Here is a 27803-nt window from a genome sequence, read left to right as displayed (position 1 = left end):
GCTTTAGAAGAGTTCCTAGAAGCAAGGCAGCTGATGCCATCTCACCTTCCCCCAGGATCAGGGGGCACCAGGCTCTCTGGAGGTGGATTTCCCCTCTCTGTTGGTTCTCTACCTGCCCTGTGCTTTTGTGCTCTGCCTGGCTGCTACGAGGAGTTTTTTTTTTCAGGCTGGTGGTGTCCCAGCTCAGGTCTTCTGAGGTGGGAGATTTCTGGTCAAATGGGACCCACCTGAGCTTCAGCTCTAACCCTTGTTGTGAAGCTGAACCTAGGAGCCTTGAAATATCATTTATTCTTCCCAGTTCAGAGCCACCACCGTGCTGGGCTGGTGCTGGGAGTCCAGCAGGATCTCCCATGGCTTAACAGACCTACAGGAGGTTGTTGTGAAGCTTCCAGCCCCACAAAGGATGGGCCACCACAGCTCCCATGGCACCCAGCCAAGGTTCCCAGCTAACAGCAGTGTGCCTGTTCCATCCTTTCCCATCACGGGCATCTTTTGGGGTGGCCATGCCAGGGCCATCCAGCTCCATCCCTCTGAGGCAGCTGCTTTGGACTTTTTCATCTCAGCAGCACAGCTGGGAGGATTTATGAGGAGTTTATAATCATGGAATCATCAAGGTTTGAAAAAAACTTTAAGATCAAGTCCAACTGTCAACCCAACACCCCCATGCCCACCAAACCATGTCCCCAAGTGCCACATCTTCATGTTTTTTGAACCCCTCCAGGCATGGTGACTCCACCACTTCCCTGGGCAATACCAGTGATACCTCTGCATCTCCAGCCTCTACATCTTGGGAGTTTGAGCCCCTGGATTTGTGCTGGGAGCAGTAGGATTTATAGCTCTGGCACCCCACAGTTCAACCCTGCCAGGATAACATTCAAAGTCCACCAGAATTATGTCACTTGGCTTCTGTGAGTGCCACCTCTTCCTATTATTTTTTGGTTGGTTGGTTTTTTAATCATTTTTAGTGCATTGTTGATACAAGTGTCCATACCAGCCTCTCAGGAAAATTAGTTTGATCTTTGTATTGTTAAAACCAGTGAAAAGAAAGGACTCCTGCTTGCTCTCCCTGTTCAGTGGGTGGCTTCAGACAAACACCTGAAGACCCACAGCCCATTTCCAGGTTGTTTCATCATCAGGGCTTTTGGAGAAGGTTGGTTTTTTTCTGAGATGCCCCATTCTGGAGCAACTTGTTGTCCCTGCCTTGCAGATGAGGTGTTTTTTTTTGGTTTTTTTGTTTTTTTTTGGAGAGGTGGGAAAACCAAAGTTAATGAGGTGTTAACAGCAGGGAGAGATAAAGCATCTTGAGAAACTTCTTGTGAATTGATCAGCTTTCTGGAGAGCCTGAGGCTAAAGTTCTGATATAAAGGGGGGGGAAAAAAAGTCTTTTTTTTTTTTTTTTTTTTTTTTTTTTTAACCAGTGTCCCCACATGCTCCTAGGCTGGTTCAAATAATGAGTTTCAAAACATCTTTAAAGGAGTTTATCATTTTGAGGGAGTCCTTTCTCTATCACCAGTGCTTTTTAAAGCTACAAAACCAAAAATAAGAGAGGGGTGAGTGAAGCTATGGAGGGATCAGACTGCTGGGTGGTTGATACCAGGCTGTCAGGTGTTTAATTCAGGTTTGTGGGGTGTGATGGGCTGGGGGTTAATGAGAAGGTGAGTGAGGCTGGGCTGGGGCAAAATAAACCCTCACCCACTCAAAAGCTTTCACCCATCACCAAAAGGTGGGATTGTACCTGCTGGGATTTAAGGTAAACCCTGGGTGAGGAACACAGGAGTGCAGAGTGTGGCTTTGGGTGAATCACTGCTGAACTCAGCTGTGATAAATGTCACCTCCTGCCCTATCCTGCCCCTGGCTGGCTGCTGGCACAACAGTTGGTGTGAATGGTTTCTGATGGGAACATCCCTAATGAGAGGAGGGCAGCTCATTGCACCAGGGGGGCTTTTATCTGCTGGGATGGAAAGAGCATTCCTGGGAAAGGCTCTGCCAGAGGGTGGCTAACAGCTGGGGACAGTAATTTCTTCCAGATCCAGATGAGGATGTCTGTGAGGAATCCCTGTACAGATGTACTTATGAGACCCTCTAAGAAAAGGGCTACACACACACACGTCCCTCTGATCCCCCCACACAAACAGGGGAATAAATCAACTTGTGTACAAGTGTTACCAAAGATGAAAACCTGAGAATTCACCATCAAACCCTTCCTGGGGGATTTGAATTCCATCAAGTCCTTGGTGGATTTCAATTCACAAGTGCCTTTAGCTCCAGCACAGCAAAAAAGTGATGAACCTTTAAAAATAGGATGCTGATTCTTTTTCTTTCCCCCTTTTAGACTGAACTATTTCCCTTCCCTCCTCCCCTGTTTCGGTGGCAGCACTCGTGGCCCAACTTGCACAATCTGTTGGTTGTAGGAGAAGCAAATCTGATGTTTCAGTGGTGGGTTTGGGATTCAGGACATGTTCTGTGGCACATCTCTCTTGAAAACTGATCCCAAGAGTACTTTTTGAGCAAGAGACTTAGTAGGTAAAGTGCAACTCAGTAATAGGGGCTCTCTTCTTTTTGGGAGTAGAACCCCATGGTCTTCCCAAAGTCCGGATGCTGGAGGGCAAAGGCTTCCCCAGAGGCCCTGGCTGAGGTGTGCCAGGTTGAGTTGAGGTTCTGGGGAGCAAACTGGTGGTTCCTTCTGGTCCCTAACTCTTACCCTGCTGGTCCATTCTCTCTCCCCAGCGTGGCACCATGAGGCGGCGTTACGAGGACGATGGCATCTCCGACGATGAGATTGAAGGGAAGAGGACGTTTGACCTGGAGGAAAAGCTCTCCACCAACAAGTTTAACTCCACCTTCGTGGTCTTCATGGAAGGCAAAGGTTTGTGTCCAAGCTGCAGTTTGTGCTCCTGCTGTCAGTGACCAGGGAGCTGCTGGTCTTGGCTGCTTCTCCGTGGTGTGCGAGGTGACCTTTCCCTGAGCCTTTCAGAGAAAGCTGGCAGGGATCACAGCTGGATGTGCTCTTGTGCATCTGACTACACCCAAAGCTTCCCTGACTGCCAACTTAAAGGGTGGTTACAAGGCAGTTGTGATGTTCCTGAAATCTTTTCCCACTCTGCTGCCTTCTACTCTGCATCCTTCTGTCAAACTGGGTCCCTTCTTTCCACCTTTTCTCTGCTGTAAACCACTTCACTTGCATAACCCAAGCAGGGGACGTTTCTGCCTGCTCCCCAAGCATCCTGAAGGCAACGTGGGGTGTGTTGGTGGAGGATTGACTCAAACCTTCTAAACCCTTGGGGCAGGGGAGTTGGTAACAGGGAATGTGTGTGGGAAGCCTCTTGGTCTGGAGAGCAATGAGCCAGTCTGCAGCTCTGCAGCCTTGTGGGACACATGGCAGCCAGGAGCACCAAGGCTTTGCCTGCCTCAGCACCTGTAATTGCAGCCACGTGTCTACAAGATGTTGAAGTCAAAGACTGGGGGGGATTTCTCCCCCTTCTTTCACCACCCAGATGGCTCAGCAGGTTGTCCTTTCATCACCCAGCCAGTGCAAGCCTCGTGAGGATTTACCACAAGGGAGGAGCATTTCTCCAAAGCCTCTCTGGCTTGGCTGGGAGCTTCTTGGGGAAGCAAAGACCAAAATATGGGCTGGTTTTCCCTGTTTGGTGCAGCCTGTTGGGGCAAACTCCCCCCTGCTCCTTGTTGGGGCTGTCTGAGGCTTGTCAGCAGCACACACCATGCTGCTCCCAGAACTGCTGCAAAGGAGTTCCAGGAGCTCCTCAGGGATGTAGAAATAACAAGGAATGGGGCTTGATTTTACTGGCTGGCCATGCCACAGGGAGGTGAGGAGGTTCTCTGGTCTCAAGTAGATAGGGCCATGAGTCTTGAAGTTTGTTTGGTGGGAACAGAGCTGGGCAAGAGCTCTCTAGGGTTCAGTTTGACTCTGAAGGAGTCTCCTTTAACACTTTCCCTCTTTTTCTCCCTACACCAGATTTCACAGTTGAGTACATCCAACGAGGTGGCCTGAGGGACCCTCTCATCTTCAGGAGTGCTGATGGCCTGGGGATAAAGTAAGTGCCAGGGACACAGAGGATGGCTCTACCCTTTTCTTTTTCTTTTTTTTTTTTTTTTTTTGCCTCTCTTCACACTGTGTGGCATCATCTGATCCTGGTAGCTGGATCCATGCTCTGCCAAGCTGATGTGACTCTGTCCTGTCCCTGCTGTTCTTTACCTGCAGTGGGCACAAAGAAGTGTCTTCCACCTGTGTTATTAATCTGGGTTTAAAATGAGAGGACTTGGGAGGCTGTAGGTTATTCCAATTTAACCAGCTGTCTGGGAAGTCCCATGGCTGCTCTGATGCAACATCTGGCTGGGTTTCTTTCCTAGTAATACAGGCATCTATTGCCAGAGAGTCAAGGAATTTGTAGTATTTCTGGCAGTTTCCAGAATTCCAACCTGATTTGCCCAACAAACTTTTCAACTCCCATCTCTCTCCTGCTGTAGTAAGTCAGTGAAGATTCTGATTTTTTATTTTAGTTATGAGTTGGGGTTGCTTAGCTCAAGGCCTGCTTGCTGGCTTGCCAGAAGACCCTGTAGAACATCTCATGCTCTAGAGATGGTGTTTCCCATTCCCAGATCTGCCTCCCACCCAGATTTGGGGCCCAGTGTTTCACCCCAGCACCCAGCCCTGACCCATTCCCCCAGAGATCTCCTCTGCACGGACTTCACCCACATCCAAGAGGCAAAAAACCAGCCCAGTAGTAGCCTCAGAGTGCCAGTACTGGGGTTCCAGGTGGGAAGGGTCTGCAAGTGAAAGCTTTCCATGATTTTTTGTTTGTTCTGCAGGATGCCAGACCCGGATTTCAGCGTGAATGATGTGAGGCTGTGTGTGGGTAAGTGTCTGGGGAGCTCAGGGTGCCCCTGCTGCACCCCAGGGAGGTGGAGAGGGGTGGATAGGGGCACTCATCAGGTTTATCAAAGGTAGAGGTGTTGGGGGGTGGCTCCCCCAGTTTGCTGGCTGAACCTGAGCCATCCTTAGCCAGTGGGTCACAACTCTCAGCGACTTGAAAAATGTGAACTTGTGTTTCAACGTGTTTGTGGAGGAAGATGAAGTCGTGGGAGAGGCTGTAGGTGGGTGGGCTCTTTGAGGAAGGTTCCCATGTCTTCTGGAGTGTTTCTTCTGGGTGGTCTTTTGTGCACAAAGGGAAATTCCAGTGAGTGTGTGTGTGTCCTGGCAGGGAGCCGCCGGATGGTGGACGTCATGGATGTGAACACTCAGAGGGACATTGAGATGTCCATGGCTCAGTGGGCACGTTACTATGAAACACCTGAGGCTGAGAGGGAGAAACTTTACAATGTCATCAGCCTGGAGTTCAGCCACACCAAACTGGAGAACCTGGTGCAGAGACCTGCCACGGTGAGCCTGCCCTTTGCTTCTCCAGGAGTCCTCTGTGGGCAAGGGACATGCTGGTACTTGGATGTAGGAGGAAGAGGGGCTGCTGGTTACATGTTGGGGACACTGGTTTCCAGTCTCTCCCAGTCAACTGTTGACACTGCCTGCCAAGACCTGGGCTGTCATGCACTGCACTGCTCTGCTGCTTGGAGCACCCATCAACTCCTTCTGGCCACAGAGAGGTGCAGGGCAGGGGTGGCTTGCTGTAATCATGGAAGCATCCCATGGAATCTCAGACTGGTTTGGGTTGGGAGGGACTTTAAAGACCATCTAATCCCATCCCCTGCCATGGGACACCTCCCACCAGCCCAGGTTGCTCCAAGCCCCATCCAACCTGGCCTGGAACACTGCCAGGGATGGGGCAGTGTCCTGGTTTGGGCCAGGATAAAGGTGATTTTCTGTCTTGTACTTTTGCTTTTAGCTCAGTCTCTTGTAAGTAGTTGCACTTGTCACAGCTTCTGGGAGCAACCTGGGCCAGGGTCTCAGCACCATCACAGGGAAGAATTTCTTCCTAATGTCTCATCTCAATGTCCTTTCTTCCATTTTAAAGCCATTAAAGCCTTTCATCCCATCCCTTCAGGCCCTTATCCAAACCTCTCCCCAGCTTTCCTGGAGCCCCTTCAGGACCTGGAAGGTGCTCTGAGCTCTCCCTGGAGCCTTCTCTTCCCCAAGCTGAACACCCCCAACTCTCTCAGCCTGGCTCCAGAGCTGCTCCAGCCCTCCCAGCATCTCCATGGCCAGGGTCTAAATCAGAGAGCAGAACTCAGCAATGCTTGGTGCATTTTGAGAGAGCAGCTAAAGCCTGGCTGCTGGTTGAGCTTTGTGGTTTCCTTGATGTTTGGAAACAGCACAGGAACCCTGTGTGTTCAGCTGGGACTCCAGAGGGTTGTGCAGGATGGCAGGGGGAGGGTTTCTGATGCAAAGTGCTGAAATCCCCAAGACCAGAGGAGGCCAAGACTGGAGGTGTGCAGGGAGGAAAGGAGCTGCCCTGAAGTGTGGAAGGTGGGAGAGATGGGATGGACATCCTGAACCCTCTGTGGCTGGTGCAGGGGAAGGGGCAGCTCTGAAGGGCCTTTCACTTCTGTCTGTTAACTGTAGAGGGAGCTTGGATATCTCTGCCTGTTCTGGCTCTCCTGAAGCTTTGCAATCTGAATCCCACCCCAGCAGTTGCTTCCCAGCACGTTTTTTTGTTTTTTTTTTTTTTTATGGAAGCCCAGTGCATAACAGTTTGTCCCTAATCCCTAACTAGAAAACCAGTATCCCAGTGCTGTGCTTGGGATCTTGCTGGGGTTCTCCCTGGTCAGCAACTGGTGCCAGGACAGCTGGTACAAAGTGCTTTAGGTGTGTGTGGGATTGCACCAGTGGCAGCAGGTTGCTGGGTGTGTGGGGGCCTAAAAAGGGGGTCTTGTGGCCATTCAGGTGCCACCATGGATTTGGTGGCCCCCTTGCAATCCTGCATCCCACAGATGCCTGGCTGCACGTGGGCTGTGGGTTTACCAGGCAGGCAGTAGGTGTTTGAATTTCCAGGACAGCCTGGAGGATAGAAAAAGTATTTCTTGTGCCTTTTTCATCTCTGCTCATGCCTCTCCCCTTTCTGCTCTAGGTGGATTTAATTGACTGGGTTGATAACATGTGGCCCAGACACCTGAAGGAGAGTCAGACAGAGTCTACAAATGCAATCCTGGAGATGCAGTACCCAAAGGTGCAGAAGTAAGTGACTTCCTGAGCTCTTCCAGGGATGGCAGGCAGGAAAAAAAAAATAAAATAAATCTCTTGCAAGAAAACTGCCCAAAGAAGAAGCAGTTTGTACTGAGGGGATAGGGGAGGAACAGTCTCTGTTTATTGCAGCAGGTTTGTTTGGTGTTGTTTTTGGGGTTTTTTTGTTTTGTTGTTTGGGGTTTGGTTTTTTTTGGTTTTTTTTTTTTTTGTAAGGATGGATATAAATGCAAAGTGAGCTCTCCTGCAAACCACCACCTTAGCACTGCAGGGCTTGGCTTCTGGGCTGAGCTATTGGCCTGGGTTTGGACAGCCCATTCCCTTTGTAAATGCTCTTTCTGCTTTAAAACTCTTCTTTTAAAAGAAGAAATTCTTTTTTTTTCAAATTTCTTCTTTTCCACCAGGTACTGTCTGATGAGTGTCAAGGGCTGCTACACAGATTTCCACGTGGACTTTGGTGGGACTTCTGTGTGGTACCACATCCACCGAGGGGGAAAGGTAAGAGGAGAGTTCCAGAGTGCTTCAGGAGAGTGGCTTTTAGTCTCTTTTTATGTCAGGCCTTGAAGATGCAGCTCCCAGATGGTGAATTGAAGTTTTTCCACCCTAAACTTCTTTACCTGTGGTTCTTGGAAGTAGTTCAGGCCCTCAGAGGTCCACCAGGCACAGGCTGAGAACCTACACTGTCAGAGATGCTGCTGAGACAACCTCATAAAAGGTTAAAAATTACATAAGAGTAGAATAACCCAGTTCATCCAGAGCTTTGGGCTTCTGAGAGGTCATTTGGCTGCATCACCTCTTGGTGTGGTGCAAACAGCACCCTGGGAGCAGCAGCAAACTGAGGAAAGGGAATTAAAGAGGACTGGGAGCCTCTCCTAAAGCTAAGCTGTCCAGGGCTTTTAAATAGCAGCAGATGTATGAAGGTTTACTTTAAAACATCAGTTAAAAGGCTTCTGCTTTTGAAAGCACTTGAAGGTTAGTTAGGTCTTCTCCACAAAACCTCTTAAAGTAGCTCTAAAACAGTGTCAAGATTTGAGCTGCTTTTCTGGAAACCTTTTCTGTGGCTGAGCTCAACCCAGGGTAAAACTGAACCCCAAGCTCCACCTGAGTTTGGTTACAAAAAAATCACCTGAAGCAGCTAGATGGGCTCCCTCCATAAAGGCAGATCTTTGGGGAAAATAAAACCAAAAAACACCTCTTTTCACTTCTTTAGGAAAAGTCCTGGGCAAATATTCCATCCCATCTTTCTCCACTGACTTAAATGAGGTTCAGGGAATGCAGCATACTGCCCCACCTGAAGAATTTGGCCTTTCCACTCACCTTTCCTTGTGAAGATGTAGGTGCCAGACTTCCCCAGCATTGGGATGGCTTGGGGGTCCAGTGCTTCCTCCAGAGGAGGAGCTCTGAAGAGTCTGGTTAGGGCTGGATGTCTGTTTATCACCTGTAGATAGGTGCAAACCTCTAATTCATTTACAGCTCTTATCTGGCAGAAATCCCCAGGTAAATATCTCCTTTGTCTCTAATTCTCTGGTGTCTTTGGTCTCTAGATCTCTTGGCACTGATGTAAATGACACCTTAGGAAGCATCCCAAGCTCAGTCCACCTGTGGTGCTCAGGAAAAACCTTGCTCAGCAGCTTTTTAGGTCACTTCAGTGGAAATTTTTCCATTTCCATCTTCTGTGAGTGAGGAAAGGAAAAGACTTAGATGTCTGGAGAGGAAGCAGAGCAGGATAGGATGAAGCAAAAAGTAATCTTGTTAATTATGCAATGACTTACACGTGTTGTCTTGATTTGCAGATCTTCTGGTTGATCCCTCCCACCCCCCAGAACCTGGAGCTCTATGAGAACTGGCTTCTCTCAGGGAAGCAGGGAGACATTTTCCTTGGGGACAGAGTGTCCGAGTGCCAGCGCATCGAGCTCAAGCAGGGTTACACATTTGTCATCCCCTCAGGTACTGCAGGCTGGGCAGGAGCCATCCTGGCTCTCACTGGGGTGGTGGCAGGAGACTGAAATTCCTGGGACACCAGCAAAATTGAAACAGGCAGGATTTGACATCCTCCCTCATGAGTAACTGGGAGAGGGAGAGAGGATGTGGCTCCATCCTTCTTGTTGGAGCCCGCTGAAGGCTTCTGATAAAATTCTTGGGACTGTCTCAGCTGTCAAAGGCTTCTGTAACTTGGGGTTTCATCTTCAGGAGTAAGCTGTGGTGTAGCTTAGGGCTGGACCAGGAACAGAAAACACCAGGGATTGCACAGGTTGCTCATCTTGAGTCCTGTTACCACAACTGACACTTCTTTTGAGTTGAGTGACCTTGCCTTAAGGCTGAAATCCCCAAAATGTTGGGCTTGGCTAGGTTGCTTAGCCTTAGGGATAAGAGAGCTGGGACTTAAGTTCCTTTACCCAGAATCACAAAATGTTAGGGGTTGGAAGGGACCTCTGGAGATGATCTAGTCCATCCCTCCTGCCAGAGCAGGTTCACTTTGAGCAGGTTGCACGGGATGGCACCCAGGTGGGTTTGGAACATCTCCAGACATGGAGACTCTACCACCTCTCTGGGCAGCCTGAGACTTTGAGAGGTTTAAAATTGTTGAACAGACTTTGGAAGGCTATTTTCCTGCTTTTCTGTTGTTCTTAGACTTAAGACAACTAGAAAGCAACCTTCCCAGAGACACCAGGATGACACAAAAGCTGTGGACAGGAGGTGACACGTGTGCCACCGTGGGAGGATACGAGGCCAGAACCACAGATGTATTTAAGAGCTTAAGTACAAGTCTGTCTCCAGCTCTTAGATGGGTCAAGTGAGCTGAGTAATTCAGTAGTGACACTTGTGGAGGTGTGGGTGCTGCTGGTGCAACCCAGCAGTTTCTCTCTCTCCTCAGGAATAGAGGTTTGACAGATCTGACAGCCCTGCTCTGAAGAGCACAGTTCCAAAGAGATCACAGAGGGATTTAATCAGTAGGGACCATCAATTGGGAGACCTCCACCTTGCCGAGTTGCTCAGGAGGTTTCTTCAAACTCTGCTTTCTCTCCCAGGTTGGATCCATGCTGTGTACACACCCATGGACACACTGGTTTTTGGAGGCAACTTCTTACACAGCTTCAACATCCCCATGCAGCTCCGGATCTACAGCATCGAAGATCGCACCCGGGTAAGGACCTGCAGAGGAGCTGGGAGGATGTGGCCTCCTGGGATGGCAGGACCTGGGACAGAGGGACAGCCTGGAATGTGGCCCAAGGCTTGTTGTGTTCCTTCCTGCTGCCTCCAGTCTGACACGAGGCTTCCAAGGGGTCTGGAAAGCTTCCTGAGTGTGATGGGGACCTGACCTGGCTGCCTTCTGCTGCTGTTTGGTTGATCTTAGACCTCAGTGTGGTCCAAGATGAGTGGGACTGGGGGTGTTTAGGCTGGAGAAAAGGAGGCTGAAGGGAGACATTCTCACTGTAACTCACTGAAAAGTGGTTGGAGCCAGGGGGGATCAGTCTCTTCTCCCAAGTAACAAGCTACAGGACAAGAGGAAATGGCCTCAAGTTGTGCTAGGGGAGGTTTAGATGGGATACTAGAAGAAACATCTAATCTGAAAGGGTAATTAAACACTGGAGCAGGCTGCCCAGTTGAATCCCCATCCCTGGAGGTGTTCAGAAGCCATGTAGGTGATGTCCTGAGGGATATGGTTTAGCATTGAGCTTGGTAGAGTTGGGTTAATGATTGGGCCTGGTGAACTTAGAGGTTTTTTCCAACCAGAACGATTCTGTGTCAGTGAAACTAAAGGCTTCCTGAGGTGCTGAGCACAGAATGCTGTTGGCAAGTGGATGTTCTTGCTTGTTCCTTGTGGAGATGAGGGTCCTGCAGTGCTCAGCACCTGCAGAGGAGCCTCAGGACCCCCATGGGCTGAGACAGGCAGACTGCTGGCCTCTCCAGAGCAGTTCAGGGTACTGCACAACCCATGGGTTAGCACTCAGGTATCACCCCATCACCCAGAACAGCTGAGACATGCACAGAGTGATGGAGGGTGTGGTGGCCACTACACCCTGAGCACAGTGTAGCCTTGGGAAGGTGTGAGACAAGCAGCAGGTTCAGGGACATCTGCCTGACTGATGTGACAGAGCCCCAGCAGCATTCTGCTTAAGAGCTGAGCTGGAAACACCTCTTGATAGCCCAAGCCTTTCCTTCCATCTGTGAAAATGCTGTCAGATGCTGTGCTGGAGTTTGGGAAGAGGATTTGAACCATTACCTCCAACTGAAACCTTTTGTAGCATCTGCCACGTTTTTCTTGTACTGATGAGGAGGAAGCTTTGTGGGGGTTTTTTGGGGAGGGAAGGGGGCAGAAAAAATGATGACCCAAACAAAAATGAAATATTAATGGCTTGCAAGTGAGTTCCTGCTCTGCCTGGTGATAACACCCTGCTGCAAGGAGCATTACCCCAGGCTGCCAGAAGCATGGGTGATGCTGATAAACACGGCCACAGGTTTCCTTTCCCTCAGGAGGGGATCAGTCTGCTCTGAGACAGTAAAAAGAGCTCTCCCTGTGCAGGCTGGCAGTGAAGGAGCTGATCCCCTGCCCCTCCTCTCTTCCACAGGTCCCCAATAAGTTTCGTTACCCCTTCTATTACGAGATGTGTTGGTACGTGCTGGAGCGCTACGTCTACTGCATCACCAGCCGCTCACACCTGACCAAGGACTTCCAGAAGGAATCACTCAGTATGGGTAAGCCCCTGCCTTGGATCACCACCCTCTATTCCTTCCTCACCTGCATCCAAGCAGTTTGGTTTGGTTTGGTTGGGTCTTTGGGGTTTTTTTGGTACCCTCCTGTTGGGGTGCTGCCTGGTTCAGCGGCACCGCAGGCAGGGGAGGACCATTTAGGAAGAATTCAGGATCATTGTTTTTCAGTCTCAAAGTGGTTTATTGGGGTATTTTCTCCCTTTTTGCTGTACTGAGCACTCAGGGTACATTGCAGACTGCCCCAAGGAGGTGTGATTCATTTCTTTTCCTTTGAGCAAGAAGGCAAAACTAACCAGACTTTTGCTTCCTCCTTCACCCCTTGCAACAGGTCAGGTTCTTTGCAGCTGCAAAACCAGCAGACAAGTTCCTGGCCTTGCTGGTAGAAGCAAAACCTTGAGCAGAAGAGGTGTTGGGGAGGAGGGAAGTTGCACAGTAACCACTGTGGGCTGTGGGGAAGTAAAATTTTCTTGCTGATTGTGGCCCTCCTGCACGCAGAGTTTAAAGTGGTGTCCAGGATATGGGCAAAGGAGTCTCCAGCATGAAGTGGGAACTGGGTGCAGGGAGCTGGAGATCCCCCTTCCCTTTTACTTTATCCTGCCTAGTTAGGCTCAGAGACCTTGTGGGCATCTAGTGAGTCCACATCCTCTTTCTCCCATCATGAAAGCAGGATCAAGGCCCCAAGTCCCTCACAAAACCAGATGGCTGGAGATCCCAATCCCTCCAAAGGAAAGTCAGGTTGGACAGGGCTTGGAGCAACCTTGATCTAGTGAGGAATACCCCTGCCCTTGGCCAGGGGGCTTGGACTGAATGATCTTTAAAGGTCTCTTCCAACCCAAACCATTCTTAGATTCTATGAAATTCAGTCTAGGGCTTTGCTTTCTCCTCGGGAAGGTTTTCCCATGTCCAAACCAGGAATGGGCAAGGTTTCTTAGCTCACCATTGTGTACCCCATCCTTTTCTCTCTTCCTTGTTCCTGTACATACCTATTGCTCCAGCATCTTTGGTGACTTAAGGTGCTCTCCCAGAAACTGAACACCTCCTTTGGATGATTTTCTGACCACTGTGCTCTTCTCTCCCTCTTTCTCCATCACGGCAGATATGGAGCTGAGCTCCTCGGACTCAGTAAACATGGAAGAGGAGGAGGAGGAGGAAGAAGATGAGGATGCAGCAGGGAAGGAGCCCAGGAGACCCATCACAAGGAGGTCCATTCTCACCAGCCCCATAGCCAATGGTGCCAACGTGGACTATGATGAACTGGGCAAGAGCTGCCGGGGCAGCCTGCCGGGGCTGAAGAAGACCCCATCTATTGACTCTTCCGACTCCAGCAGGGGCTCCCAAAATGGCCAGGCCTGGGACCCCAACGCTGGCAGCCCACGCAAGACCAGGAAGGTTCACCTGACCCAGTTTGAGCTGGAGGGGCTGCGTTGCCTGGTGGACAAACTGGAGTCCCTCCCCCTGCACAAGAAGTGTGTTCCCACCGGCATCGAGGACGAGGACGCCCTCATCGCTGACGTCAAGGTACGTGGGGCTGGGAGGGCTGGGTCTGCAGGCTTGGTGTCCTCTTCTTCCTCAACCTGAGGCTGAAGTTACACCAGATGATGCTGAGGGACAACCCTGGCTTGGGTTTTGGATCAGGGATAGCAGCAGCAGCTCCCAGCCAGGGAGGTGAGGCTCCTCTGGAGACCCTCTGAGCCTGCTCTAGGTCCCTGATGGGTGTTGGTGCAAGATGGTTTTGTTTGCCATGCAGTTCATTTCCAGATCTGGCTGTGGGCTCCTTGGGCTGCTGGACACTGTGACAGTTGCAGCCTTTTCCTTGTTCCAGATGGATTTAGCCTTTTTTCCTTTGGGTTGTTACCAAAGAATGTGACCTTAGGTCATAGAAGTCTTTTGTGTGTGGTTTTTTTTTGTTTGGTTGGTTGGTTTGGTCTTGGTTTATTTTGGTTTTGTGTTTTAATCCTGCCTTGCTTTACACCCTGAGCTGTATCTGCCAGACCTGTGCTGACTCCACAAGCTTTGGTGGTTCAGCCCTTTCAGCACTGAAGTGAGAATATCAGCTTCACTCTGTTCCCCAAAAGTCTGTTTTAGGCCCTAAAACCACAGCTACCTCCTGTTCCCTCCCTTGCTGACCCTGAGCTCTTCAGCTGCTTGCCTGTCCTGAAGCCAACACCCAGACACAGCCATGGCTGTCTCCTCTTTTTTTCTGTTCCTTTGCTCTGTCCCCTGATTTTGGTGGCACATTCAGTAATTCCAGCTCTCTGCTGTTTTTTGAGGTGTAGCTCTGGGGTCTCAGTGGGCTGTCAGTGGAGCTTGGCTGAAGGAGCAGCAGTAGATGGTGTCACAGGGCTGCAGTTCTGGTTTCCCAGGGCTTTTTTTCAGTTTGTTCTGTGACCTTTGGGTACATGGGGGGGGTGTTTCTGAGCCACCAGGGTGGGGTGGCCTCAGCCGTGGACCCGTACGATGCTCTTGAGAAGCTCACACTGAGCTTTGAGATCAGTGTTTCACCCTTGGACTGAGAAAGGAGTCAGATGTTGGGTGTTGGAAAGGCAGAGCTGTCCTTGTTGTCAGTGTTCAGTCAGGTTTTGAGACCTCTTCAAAGGACTGGTCATGTTCTGGAGCTCACAGATGTGTGCCTGGGGTTTTGATGTGTCTGGGTGAAAAGTCCCTGCAGATTGGTCAAAGCAAACAGCTCCTGTGAAGGACTTGGCCCTTAAAGCTGGCTGTCCCCTGTGCTTTAGAAGCTGCAGGACTGTCCCTCAGGACCAGCAGGCTCCCAGGTAAAGCCTCTGCTCTGAAGGGTCTTCAAGGCATGAAAATCATCGGAGTGCAGGGGCTGGAGAAAACAAGACAGGTTTGTTCCAACTGCAGCAAACCTCTGTTTTCCAAACTCATATTTTCCTTAGAGTTGATGGAACTGGCAAATGCAGGTTGGCTCATCTGTCCTGAAACCTGTAAGAGATGTCTAGCTGAACCTTTCAACTGCTCTGGTCACTGACAAGCACAATGAGTGAAAGTCTGATTTTCAGTTGGTATGGAGAGCACCTTATTTATTTTAATTTTTTTAGGCAGGACAAGTTATTACCAAGCCAGAAGCATAAAGTGAGCATCCATACATCTGTACCTCGTGATGTGGGGCAGTTGTGTTCCCTAGAACTCCCTCCTCAAGTAGCTTTTGTGTTCTTGCACAAGTTCTGAGGCTCTCAGAGGTGTGATCCGTGGGGAATCCCTCATGCTGGGTCCAGACCCAGAACCCTTCTCTTTATCTTTATTTCTCTTCATGTAGTAGTGGAGAAGCCTCATTTTCAGCCCTTTACTCTAAGCAGAAAGCCATGCAGCCTCCACAGCACCTCAGCTCTGCACCAGGTAAGACCCTTATGGACCAGATGAGGTCATTAATGGACCTGGGACCTGGCCAACAAGCCCGTTGGGCAAAACCCTCTCTGGAGAAGCTCAGAACCAATGTGTTTTCAGTGTTCACCAACTGTGCCCTCACCACAGAGCTGTGTCCAGCTGGGGAAGGGTTTCCTGGCTGTAGCCTGCAGGTTTATGTGGTCTGTCAGGGTCAGAACATGGGGATGTCTCATTGGAGAGCTCAGACAAGAAGGTGGTGACCTGGCACCTCCATCTGCCTGCCAGATCAAACATCCCACCATGCTTCAGGCCACGTTCTGCTAAGTCCCCAGGCAGAGGGCAGGAAGATGCTGGGTTTTTCCCACACTGTGGTGATCCTGATTTTTAGGGTGTCCATGTGTTGGGTCATGTGAAGAAATAACACTTCTGGATCCTATCATGAGTTGAGCCTGGAGCCATCACATGGTGGAACGTGACGCTTTGGGTGTGACACAGATTTACTTCCCAGGGCACGTGGGACTGTCTGTCCACTGGGACTCCATAAAAAAAGGCTACATCAAGCATCTGGAGTAGGATGAGGATGTTGGCACCTCTGCCTCTCCTGAACATCCCTAGCTTTGCCTGTCTCCCTTGGAGACCTCCTGGTAGCATCAAGTTGCTTATCTCCAGTAGCTTAAGTGGATGGTTGGTTGAAATCAAGAAGGCTTCTAGCACTGCCTCAGAAGATCTGCAATGAGCTTGTGACACATCACTGTGGAGCACTGATGTCTTGCTGAAAAATCTCCATAAATTTGGTGATGCTGCTGTGCATGGTCTGGACTTGGGTCGCTGGAAAGGTCATTGGCAAAGAGGGAACTTCTGAGAGGTCCCATTGTCTTTGGGCTGCTTTTATCCATCACTTCTCATCCCTCTCGGGGGGTGTTGGTTTCCATCACTTGTACTTCAGAGGAGCAGGATGGTCCATGAGGCCTCTGCTGCCTTTAGAGCTCTGAGACCTCCTGTCCTTTCTTCTGGGGCCCCAGGCCCACGTTTGACCCATTCCCTTCCTGCAATGCCACCAAGCCCTGCAGCAACAAACAGCTCTTTGGGTTCTGCCTGGAGGTGCTGAAGCATTGTGGAGACAAGAAGATCCTCTCCTAGAAGTGCAGATCCTACCTCCAGGGCCTCATCTCAATCCCTCTGGTCTGGCATTGCCCGTGTACCTGTTTTGGGCTGGATCCCCCCATGATCAGAGACCTCACCTCCTTCCTCCACAAATGCCTCTTAACTCTCCTCACCTGCCTGATCTCTTCCTCCTGTGGGTCCCATCTCTGCCTGAAACGTTCTCCTGAGCCTCGTGCTCTCTTTTTCCTGCCCCAGTAAATCTGCCAGCTGGATTCTGCTCTCCCCAGACAGTTTTTCTCCAGGTGCTCCTGTCTGTGAGAACGTGTCAGCTTGCTGAGGCTCAGGGGGTGTAAAAGCCACCTCTGAGTGCCCTTGGAAGGAGTGAGTGGCCACTTCATTCCATCCCCATGACCTCGGGGACAGTTTGCAGTCCTTTGTGGCAGGGCAATGGGTCACGTTCCTGCCTGTGGGGCAGATGAGATGAAACCCCAGTGACAAGTGTTGAGTTGCCCTCCCTGGGTGGTCATGAGATCTCCAGCCCTTCCAGCATCACTCTCTAAATGGGCCAAAGGGGATGGCTGCTGGGGACAGAAGAGACAAAACCCAAAGTTATCAGCAGATTGGGTGCATCAGGTGGTGGTTCTGGGGGTCACAGTGTTGGTCCAGTGGCCCCTTGGCTCTTCAGGGCCAGCAGAGACAAAACTGAGGTTGCCAATGGATCTTTGGCTGCATGAGGAGTGGGAGCAGGCACAGTCCTCCAGTGCAGCTTTGGGGAAGTTGCTTTAGTTCAGGAGTTTCCTTGATTTTTTTTAATTGTGGTGGTTCTGGAGCTGTGCTGGGGGTCTCATGGACCTTGTTGGGCTGCTTGGAAGGACTTTGCTTTGGCCACTATGGGGCTGTCCCCCTCCAGTGGTGAGGTCCCTGGTGGCTTTGGGGACTTCCATTGATCCCAACCTTGGCTGGGAAGGTTTGTGCATTCAGGATGGGAATAACCTGCATGTTTTGGGGGGTTCACCCCACCCTCAAAAAAAAAAAAAAAAAAAAAAAAGCAAAATCCAAACCTGCTCACTGCAGCAGTGTCTCCTAGATCCAGGTGGAACCCCAGAAACCCCCTTCTTGGAGAAGACAAAAGAAAAGCACTGGGGAAGGCAGGGAGGGAGTGGGGCAGGGGCTCTCCCCCAGGTCTGGGGAGGGGGTTTGGCCTGGGCAGCTCCCATTGCGGCGGCGTTGGGAAGGAGGGCTGATGATGATGATGAAAACGATGATGATGAAGGTGGACCACCCCATCGGGGTCTTTGCACCAATCCAAACCACCCTACCCGGGGCCCCTCCCGGCTCTGCAGCAGAACAGCTCTGCCTTCTCTCTGGTTTTTTTTTTTTTTAAATCGTTCTTTAGCTATTTTTTTTTTTTTTTTCGGGGCTTTTTTTTTTTTTTTCGGGGTTTTTTTTTTTTTTCTGCCATCTTCCCGTTGCAAAGCATTGCTGGGAACCGCATGTGGGTGACGCAGCAGCATTGTTTCAGGCTCAGGAAGCTGCTGCCCAAGGGCTCGGCAGGAACACGCGGCTGCCAGTGCGGCTGGGGAGGAGCCGGGGGGGTGGGTGGGTGGGTGGGGTGTGTAGGGGTGGTGGTTGAAGGAAGGGTTTTGGGGGGGGGGGGGGGGTGGGTGGGTGGGTGTGCAGAACCCGCTCCCCCCAACTATGTCCCCGAAAAAATTAGGGAACCCATTCGGCGGATCGCTTTAGACTGAGATATATTCCCCTCCCCCCCTCCTCCCCTCCGGAGGTGTCTCGGGGGGGAGAAGAAAAAAAAAAAAAAAAAAAAAAAAAAAAGGAAAAAGGGGGACACACACACACGGGACACCCCCCACCCACACCCCCCCACCTCAGTGTGGGCACCGAAACAAAGAGGAGGGTTCGGCAAACTTCGGCTCAGAGTCTCGGCAGCTCCAGAAGCGCAAGGTCAGGCAGTTGGCAAGGCTCGGAGGGACGGGGAGGGGACGTGGGGACACTCCGGACCCCAGCCAGGGTGGGAGGGGACCGTAAAGGGTTGGGGGTGGGGGGGGTTGGGGGGGGGAACACCCGTGAAGATGGAGGTGGAGGGGTGGGGGGGTCTCTGGGTGTTGCTTGGGTTCGCCTCTCCCCGTCGGTCCCATGCGGTGTGCTCGCAGGGTCCCCTCCGCCGTCCGTGGGTCCGTGTGTGGCCCCCCCCTACAAGCCAAGGGTGAGGGGTCACAGGGGGACGTGTCCCCCACCCTGGCTTTAAGCCACATGCAGCCAGAAGACCACGGGTGCCCCCCTTTTGCCCACCCCCACCCCTCCAACTTAGACGCATGTCTGAGCCACCCCCCCCACCCACCCGCCGCGGTGTCCTGGGTGGGGGAAGGGGGGATGCTGAGCCCCCAGCCCCACACCTTTCCTTTCAGCCCCTGTTCCCGGGGGGAGGGGAGGAGTGGGAAGTCTGCAGGCTGCATACTGTGCCGCTGGGGAGAGGAGGGGGGGTCGCGGCTTTTTGCCTCCCCCAGGGCTGGGGAGAGCTGGAAATCTGGGATCAGCCCCTCCTTAAGGGGGGGGGGGGGGGAACACACCAAGCGTCCACGTCCCCCCCCTCCCCCAGGGGACACCGGCCACCCCCTGCCCGGGTCCTGCCTGGCAGCAGGGATGCCGGCAGGAGGTTGCTGCTGGCGTAGCCATGGCAACGCCAAGTAAATAAAATGCACCTTTGAAACGACCATAAATTCGTTGGGGAATGGGGTGTGGAGAGGGGGCTGAGATATGTAAGGAGCCCCCTCCCCATCCACCGAGAGGGAGGGAGCCTGTGGTGCTCCTGCGGTGCAGGGGAGCAGCTTTTGGCTACCTGGCAGCTTGCAGCTGGCTAGGGAGGGGGTGCTGGGACACCACATCCTGCTGCACCCTCCAGCCACCCCATGGCCAGGGGGCAGAGGGAGGGACCCTTCGTCCTTCCTCCCCCATGAAATCCTCTCCCTGGATTGCAGAAACTTGGCACTCTCCCCCCTACCAGCGCGGGGCCTCGGGGCTGAGCTGCAGTTGATGAAAGCACTCGTGCAGCTCGACTCGACAGAGCTTGTCTGGCAAACGTGGGGAGGGAGCACTGCTGGCGGGCAAGGGGTAGAGGAGAGCTCCTTCCCAGGCAGGCTTGAAGCACCCTTGGCATCTGGTGGGAGCCTCGTTTTGTTCTGCTCACACCTGTGCTTTTTGTCTTTTTTTTTTTTTTTTTTTTTTTTTTTCCTTTTTTTTTTTAATTATTTGTTTATGTCTGTGCATGTCCCCTCTCTCCATTAGCTGCTGCTAGAAGAATACGCAAACAGCGATCCCAAACTGGCACTTACAGGCGTCCCCATCGTCCAGTGGCCCAAGAGAGATAAGGTAGGAGCTTTGAGGAGCTGAGCTGGGTGGATATCATGTGGGGCTGAGCTGACAAACTGCCTCTGGCTGAGTCTCTGCCCACATCTGGGGTGGGGTAGCATCGCTTTCCTATCTGCCTTGGGGGAGCTGTGGGGTGCAACCAGCCCTGCAGCACTGGGGGAAAACCCTCCCCGTGCTCTCCACTTGGTTCTTGCAACCCTAAGGATGGCAGCTCCCTTCTGGAGGAGTCTCTACCTGCAGGCAGCAGCCATCTTCTCAGGAATAAAAGGCCCTTTCAGGGCTTCACTGCCTTTGCCTTTCAAGCTGTGCTCATAACCCAGGGCCACAGCCTGGGCTGGGCTCTCTGGGCAGCTGGAGATGAGGAGCAGCCGGACTTCCCCTCCACAGGCTGCCTCCCCACAGCCCAGCAGGACAGCTCCTGTAGGTCACTGCTTCCTTCCTGCCAGGAGATGGGATCACTGGCAGGCCTCTGGGAAGAGCAGGGACCCCATTCCCCTGGGAAGGGTGGGTAACACCCCGTCTGGGTGTCTGGAGACAAATAAACCTCTGGGATTGCTCATTGGAGGTGTTTGTCTCTGCTTGAGACTCTTAACCAGCACAAGCATCTCAGGAAGCTTTTCTTTGGATGCAGCACTCAGGATGCTGGGCACATCCCTGACCTTGTCCTCGTGCTGGGCTTTTTTTTCCACCTGTACTGTAAACCAGGGGTGTTTGGGCACTCCCAGAATTTCCTCCTTGTGGGAAAGAGTGACCAGAGCACTGGTATCAGAGCTGGGCCCTGTCCCCTTGCCCAGCTGGCAGGGGGACAGAGAGGGGACAACCTTTCTGCCCGCCTGCCTTTCTCATTTTTTGCCTCGGAAGGCAAGAGCAGCTACTGTGGGAGCACCATAATGCTTTTGGGATTCTTCAGCCCTTTTCAGACCCCGACTGTCAGGGAGGGGAGGGATGAAGGGAGAGCTCTTGATGTGGGGTGGCAGCACCCATAGAGGTTCCATTGTCCACAAAGAGATGAGGCAGCGGGGCTGCCCTCCAGAACCCTTCTCCAAGATGACAACCTGAAGATCCAAACTGAACTCAGCACTCCCCTCCCCTCACACCACTTCCCTCTTCTTCTCTGTCACCAGCTAAAGCTCCAGGCCCGGCTCAGGGTGCGTTTTCCCACCATCCCCATCACCAAGCCTCACACCATGAAGCCAGCCCCTCGCCCCACACCCGTCAGGTCCACGGTCTCTCCCATCGTCTCCGGCGCCCGGCGGAGGCGGGTGCGGTGCCGAAAATGCAAGGCTTGCATGCAGGGGGAGTGTGGCATGTGCCACTACTGCAGGGACATGAAGAAATTCGGCGGGCCTGGCCGCATGAAGCAGTCCTGTGTCCTCCGGCAGTGCTTGGCGGTGAGTCCCACAGCCTCATCCTTTTCTCACCGGTCTTCTGCTGCCTGGTTGGGGACTCCTGTGTGGCCCACCAGGGGCAGGAAGAGGAGAGCAGTGGCCAGATTTAATTCCCCGTGGGATAGTTGGCCCCTTCCCTGTGATTTGGAACAAAATGGAAAAAATGTTTCGCTCTGAGGACAGTCAGACGTTGGAGTGGTCTCCCAGGGGAAGTGGTGGATTCTCCCACTTTGGAAAGCTTTAAGTCTCAGCTTGGAGTGCTGAGACATCTCATATAAACAATAATATTAGATTAGGTCCAGATGATCCTTGAGGTCCCTTTCGATCTGACATTCTGTGATTTAGAGTAGGAGGAGGAAAGAGGGAAGGGTTGTCCCACCTTGCCCTGGTTTCACTCCTGCTTTCCTTTGTAGCCCAGGCTGCCTCACTCGGTCACGTGTGCACTTTGTGGGGAGGTGGATCAGAATGAGGACTCACAGGACTTTGAAAAGAAGCTCATGGAGTGCTGTATCTGCAACGAGATCGTTCACCCTGGCTGCCTGCAGGTGGGCAGCACGGGGGTGGTGGTGGGCAAGGGGGGGCTCAACTGTGGGGAAGGGCTGCTGCTGACTTCCCCCTCTTTTTTTGGCAGATGGATGGGGAAGGGCTGCTCAACGATGAGCTCCCCAACTGCTGGGAGTGCCCCAAATGCTACCAGGGTGACGACGCAGAGAAGGGCCAGGTAGGAGGCGAGCTGTGCGGTGGCAGGGCAAGGACACGTGTCCCCCGTCCTGTCCCCCTGCTGCAGAGGGACAAGCTGACAGCTCCCTGCTCTCTGTCCCCGGCTCCCAGGGAGCCCGGCACCGGGCCAGGACCCGGCTCCTGCAGAAGCAGCAAGGGCAGCCCGGGTCCTACACCCGGCAGCAGCTGCCAGCACTGCCCAGGACACTGCCCTACAGTTGCTGCATCGCCTGTAGGACCGTGTCCACGGCTGTGGATGGGAGTGTGGCAGCTCAGGCAAGCCAGGTGGGGAGCAGCCACCCTGGGATACCTTCTCCTGGGTGCTGTGCATGCTTGGGGTGCACATCTGCCCGGTTCCTGGGTCCCCTGGCACTTTAAACAGATGTGATGAGCACCTCCTGTCCCCACGGTGTCCTGTGCTGAGCTGTCATCACTGCAAGAGGTGGAGCACAAGGTGAAAGCCACCTGCAACCTCAGGGGACACCTGTGAAGGGGGAAGGAAAAAGCTGGGTTGCTGGTACGGGTGGACTCTGCTCCTGGTGGTCCTGGGCACGGCTCTGTGAGGGGGGAGAGGAGAGGAGGGGATCTGTTTCCCAGCTCCATCCCCACTCCCCTCTGTCCCACCCCGCAGAAGCGGAAGGTGGAGGAGAGCGACGAGGACGCGGCGCAAGCCAAGGTGCTGCGGCCCCTTCGGAGCTGTGAAGAGCCCCTGACCCCCCCGCCCAACTCGCCCACCCCCATGCTGCAGCTGATCCACGACCCCGCGTCCCCCCGAGGCGTGGTGACGCGTTCGTCCCCCGGAGCCGGCCCCAGCGACCACCACAGCGCCAGCAGGGACGAACGCTTCAAACGCCGGCAGCTGCTGAGGCTCCAGGCCACCGAGAGAACCATGGTGAGGGAGAAGGAGAACAACCCCAGCGGCAAGAAGGAGCTGTCGGAGGTGGAGAAAGCCAAACTCCACGGCTCCTACCTCACCGTGACGCTCCAGCGCCCCACCAAAGACGTCCACGGCACTTCCATCGTCCCCAAGCTGCAAGCCATCACCGCCTCCTCCGCCAACCTGCAGCACTCCCCGCGCGTGGTCATGCGTCACCCGCCCACCAGGATGCCCCTGAGGGGAGGGGGGGAGGAGGAGGCGGCGGCCGAGGAGGAGGAGGAGGAAGAGGAAGAAGAGGAGGAGAACGCGGAGGAAGGGGGAGCGGCCCGGCTGAACGGGCGCGGGGGCCGGGGGCAGGAGGGTGAGGAGAGCTGGATGCAGAGGGAGGTCTGGATGTCCGTGTTCCGCTACCTGACTCGCAGGGAGCTCTGCGAGTGCATGCGGGTGTGCAAGACCTGGTACAAGTGGTGAGTGTGGGGGTGTGGGACAGGGAGGTGGGGGATGGACACCCTGCAGCCAGGGGGAAAAGGGGGAAGGGGTCTCCTCGGTCTCTTCTCGATGGCTTTGTGGGTATCTGCTGCCTTTGCCACATGTGTGTTGATCTTTTTATAAAGTCTGTGCCTTGGAGCACCTTCCAGTGCCTGAAGGGGCTGCAGGAAAGCTGAGGGAGGGACTTTGGATAAGGGCCTGGAGGGATGGGATGGGGGGAATGGATTTAAACTGAAAGAAAGGAGAATGAGGTTGAACATCAGGGAGAAATCCTTAACCCTGAAGGTGCCCAGGCTGCCCAGAGAAGCTGTGGCTGCCCCATCCCTGGCAGTATTCCAGGACAGGTTGGATGGGGCTTGGAGCAACCTGGGCTGGTGGGAGATGTCCCTGCCCACAGTTGGGTGATATTTAAGATCCCTTCACACCTAAACCATTCTCTGATTGCTCTTTATTGTCCCTGCCCTGTCCCCTCTTTTGGGAGACAGTGCCAGGCTGTGCTGTCACCCCAGCACCTGTGTCCCCTGCCGTGCCCTTGGGAGGTGCTGATGCCCTTTCCTTGCCCACCACCCTGCCTGCTCCTTGCCCTTCACTCCCAGCCTCTTGTCCTGCCAGGGCCTCCCAGTAAGCTGGGGGAGGCAGGGATGGTTTTTTGCTGGCTGGAAATGCCTCGGGGGGGATGGCAGGCCCGAAGACAATGCTGGCACTGGGACAGCTGGAGATGGAGGGCTTGGGAACAGACGGGGACTGGAAAATGGGAGGTGTCAAACTGCCAAGCAGCTGGAATGGCACGATGGGGAAAAAAAAAAAATATACAACCATCCAGCTTTGATCAGGAACCGGTGGGAATGGTGTGACGTGGTGGCTGGAGGAGAGCATCCCCTCACCTGCCACTTTTGTGGCACCTTTCAGAGGCACAGCTGAGCTGCCATCAGGTCCTGGGTCTCCCATGGGGTGGGACCAGGATGAGTGTTTTGCTTGCTGGGAGTGAGGATGCTTAAGATCTTCACCCTGGTGGGAGGAACACCTAGGAGAGGGAACAAAGGGGCAGACAGCTGCAATTTGGAGTCTTGTTGTGTGGCAGCAGAACCCCCTGGGGTTTGTCCTGGGCATTCCTGGGTGGCCAAACCCCTCCAGCAGCCTCCCCACATGTCCAAAGAAATCCGGAGAAACCAGACAGCAGCTTTGTGCTGCAGCTGGGGCTACACCAGGGCTGGGCTCCTCCCCAAAACCCAGTGACCCGCCAGCTGTCTCTCTTGTCCCATGGGGCTCAACTTTCAGCCTTGTCCTCCTCCCTAGGTGCTGTGACAAGAGATTGTGGACAAAGATAGATTTGAGCAGGTGCAAGTCCATCACCCCCCAGGCGCTGAGCGGCATCATCAAAAGACAACCAGTCAGCCTCGACCTCAGCTGGACCAATATCTCCAAAAAACAGCTTACATGGCTTGTCAACAGGCTGCCAGGTGAGCGTGGGCCAGGGAAAAGTCTCTCCAACTACCACCAGCCTTCTCCAAGGCTTCCTGATGGCTGGAGAACAGCAAGAAGACCAGGCTGTGTTGAAAGCTCCTGGGTGTCTGAATCCCAGCACGCAGCCCACAGGGATGTGCTGAGCCTCTCCTGCTTTACAGAGCTCAGATTCCCCCTCCCACCCCAGACCAGGAGAGAAGCTGCTTCCTGGTGTACCTGGAGAAAGGGAGTTGGGATCTGGAATGTCTCGGAGCTTGTCTGACTTGTTACTTCTCTCCCTTCTCCCATCAGGCCTGAAAGACCTCATCTTAGCAGGCTGTTCCTGGTCTGCAGTCTGTGCTCTCAGTACCTCCAGCTGCCCCCTTCTCAGGACCCTCGATCTTCGGTGGGCAGTAGGAATCAAGGACCCTCAGATCCGGGATTTACTCACCCCTCCGACAGACAAACCCAGTAAGTTGTTGTCCAGGCTGAAGAGCTGGAGGGGGAGATGTTAAGCACAGAAAGCAGGGAGGTGCTGCCAGATCTGAAATGCCCTGACCTGAGTCAGCAGTGTGTGCAGGTAGCCAAAAAGGCCTATGGCATGGTGGCTTCTATTAGGAACTCAGTGGCCAGCAGGAATAGGAAGGTGATCATCCCTCTGTCCTCAGCTCTGGTGAGGCCACATCTTGAGTCCTGTGTTGAGTTCTGGGCACCTCACTACAGGAGGGACAGAGAAGTGCTGGAGCATGTCCAGAGAAGGGCAGCAAAGCTGATGAAGGGCCTGGAGCAGAAATCCTGAAGCAGAAATCCTCCCCCAGCTCCCTGTGAGGAGCTGAGGAGCTGGGGGTGTTCAGTCTGAAGAAGAGGAGACCTTATAGCTCAACTTGAAGGGAGGTTGGAATGAGGAGGGAAACAGCCTCTTCTCCTTAGTAAACTGTGATAGGACCAGAGGAAATGGATGGAAGCTCTGCCAGGGGAGGTTTAGGCTGAATGTTAGGAAATATTTTTTCACCAAGAGGGTTGTCAGGCATTGGAATGGCCCAGGACAGTGGTGGAGTCACCATCCCTGGCGGTATTTAAAAGGTGCTTGAACCCAGTCCTTAAGGACATGGTTTAGTGAATTACGGTGCTGGTCAACGGTTGGCCTGGATGATCTTGGAGCTGTCTTCCAACCTAAAGCACTCTGTGATTGAGTCAGAATCCACACAGCTCCTTCTGTCCCTTTTGCAGGTCAGGACAATCGCAGCAAACTCCGCAATATGATCGATTTCCGGCTCGCGGGGTTGGACATCACGGACGCCACGCTGCGGCTCATCATCCGCCACATGCCCCTGCTCTCCCGCCTCGACCTCAGCCACTGCAACCACCTTACAGACCAGTCAGCCAACCTCCTCACCGCCGTGGGCTCCTCCACACGCAACTCCCTCACCGAGCTCAACATGGCAGGTGGGTGCTCCCCGGGGTGGCCCCCTTGGGGACTTCGTTGGCGGAGAATCGCGGAAGGGTCGCGGTTAGAAAGGAGCCCCGAGATCACCCAGTCCAACCAGACACACACAGCAAGCAAAAAAAAAACCCCAAATGTCTACAGTCTCGGCCACCTGAGCGTGCCCTGCGTGGTTAAGAACATCTACACTGTTCTTAAATACCTCCAGGGATGGTGACTCCACCACCTCCCTGAGCATCAAGAACATCTGAGCATCTTAAATACCTCCAGGGATGGTGACTCCACCACCTCCCTGGGTGTTAAGAACATCTCATGGTTCTTAAATACCTCCAGGGATGGTGATTCCACCACCTCCCTGGGCATCAAGAACATCTGAGCATCTTAAATACCTCCAGGGATGGTGACTCCACCACCTCCCTGGGTATCAAGAACATCTGAGCATCTTAAATACCTCCAGGGATGGTGACTCCACCACCTCCCTGAGCATCAAGAACATCTGAGCATCTTAAATACCTCCAGGGATGGTGACTCTACCACCTCCCTGGGCATTAAGAACATCTCCATGGTTCTTAAATACCTCCAGGGATGGTGATTCCACCACCTCCCTGGGTATTAAGAACATCTCCATGGTTCTTTAACACCTCCAGGGATGGTGATTCCACCACCTCCCTGGGTATTAAGAACATCTCCATTGTTCTTTAACACCTCCAGGGATGGTGACTCCACCACCTCCCTGGGCAGCCCCTTCCAGGGCCTGACCACTCTTTCAGTGAAGAAATTTTTCCCAATATCTAATCCAAACCTACTTTAGTGCAACTTCAGACCATTTCCTTTGGTCCTGTCATTTTTTGCTTGGGAGAAGAGCCCAACACCCACCTCCCTGCAACCTCCTTTCAGGGAGTTAGTTGTAGAGGGCAATGAGATCTCCTCACAGCCTCCTCTTCTCATGGGACTTGTTCTCCAGAGCCTTCACCAGCTTGGTCACCCTTCTTTGGACACCTTCCTCATAGATCTCCCCTCAGCTTCCTCTTCTCCAAACTAAAACCACTTCTCTTAGGACTTGTTCTCCAGGCCCCTCACCACCTTGGTAGCTCTGGAAGCAACTTCCCAGTTGTCCTGGCCTGCCCAGGAGGTATTTAAAAGCTGTTTGAACCTGGTCCTTAAGGCCATGATTTAGCAGTTAGCTTACGGTGTCGATCAAAGGTTGGACTGGATGATCTCGGAGCTCTCTTCCAACCTGTGATTGCCAGCTTGATGTGGGGAGCTCAGCTCTGGTTAGGTTGGAGGTGTTGAAGCTCCCTGTTTTTTCCTCCCCTCTCCTCTCCAGGCTGCAATAAGCTGACAGACCAGGCCTTGCTGTACCTGCGCCGCATCTCCAACGTCACCCTCATCGACCTGCGAGGTTGCAAACAGATCACCCGCAAAGCCTGTGAGCACTTCATCTCGGACCTGTCCATCAACAGCCTCTACTGCCTGTCTGATGAGAAGCTGATCCAAAAAATCAGCTAGAGACCCTGACCCCCGGGGTTGTAGACTGAGGAGAAAGGAAAAAAGAGCCCATCCCACCCCTTCTCGGAGAGCCGCTCCTCCACATCCCCATCCCACCGCTGGCCTCGCTCCACCGTCCTTCCTCTTCCTCCTCCTCTTCCTCCTCCTCCTCTTCCTCCCCCCCTGGGAACTTCTGCCGATGAAGATGTCCCGCCAGGCTGGCCAGTACCAAGAGGAGGAATGGGCAAAGCAACA

General features: G+C 53.1%; 1 protein-coding gene across 3 annotated transcripts in view; it reads left to right on the top strand.

The window, feature by feature from the left end:
* KDM2A (lysine demethylase 2A) overlaps nt 1-27803 on the top strand; it is a 42693-nt gene extending 14890 nt beyond the window's left edge. For all 3 annotated transcript variants that reach the window (XM_071761559.1, XM_071761561.1, XM_071761560.1), the window contains exons 4-22: nt 2728-2866; nt 3974-4052; nt 4828-4874; nt 5220-5398; nt 7038-7144; nt 7555-7648; nt 8944-9097; nt 10180-10295; nt 11722-11848; nt 12960-13381; nt 19616-19699; nt 20824-21090; nt 21501-21632; nt 21719-21808; nt 22439-23151; nt 24470-24633; nt 24929-25087; nt 25847-26062; nt 27388-27803. In XM_071761559.1, the coding sequence (XP_071617660.1) occupies nt 2728-2866; nt 3974-4052; nt 4828-4874; nt 5220-5398; nt 7038-7144; nt 7555-7648; nt 8944-9097; nt 10180-10295; nt 11722-11848; nt 12960-13381; nt 19616-19699; nt 20824-21090; nt 21501-21632; nt 21719-21808; nt 22439-23151; nt 24470-24633; nt 24929-25087; nt 25847-26062; nt 27388-27569 (3471 nt within the window). In that variant the 3' untranslated portion in view covers nt 27570-27803. The remainder of the gene's footprint in view (nt 1-2727; nt 2867-3973; nt 4053-4827; nt 4875-5219; nt 5399-7037; nt 7145-7554; nt 7649-8943; nt 9098-10179; nt 10296-11721; nt 11849-12959; nt 13382-19615; nt 19700-20823; nt 21091-21500; nt 21633-21718; nt 21809-22438; nt 23152-24469; nt 24634-24928; nt 25088-25846; nt 26063-27387) is intronic.

This window comes from Heliangelus exortis, chromosome 18 (assembly GCF_036169615.1).
Source record: "Heliangelus exortis chromosome 18, bHelExo1.hap1, whole genome shotgun sequence".
NCBI classification, from domain to species: Eukaryota; Metazoa; Chordata; class Aves; order Apodiformes; family Trochilidae; genus Heliangelus; species Heliangelus exortis.
The sequence above is the reverse complement of the archived record's forward strand: the minus strand, read 5'-3'. Positions and strand labels throughout refer to the sequence as shown.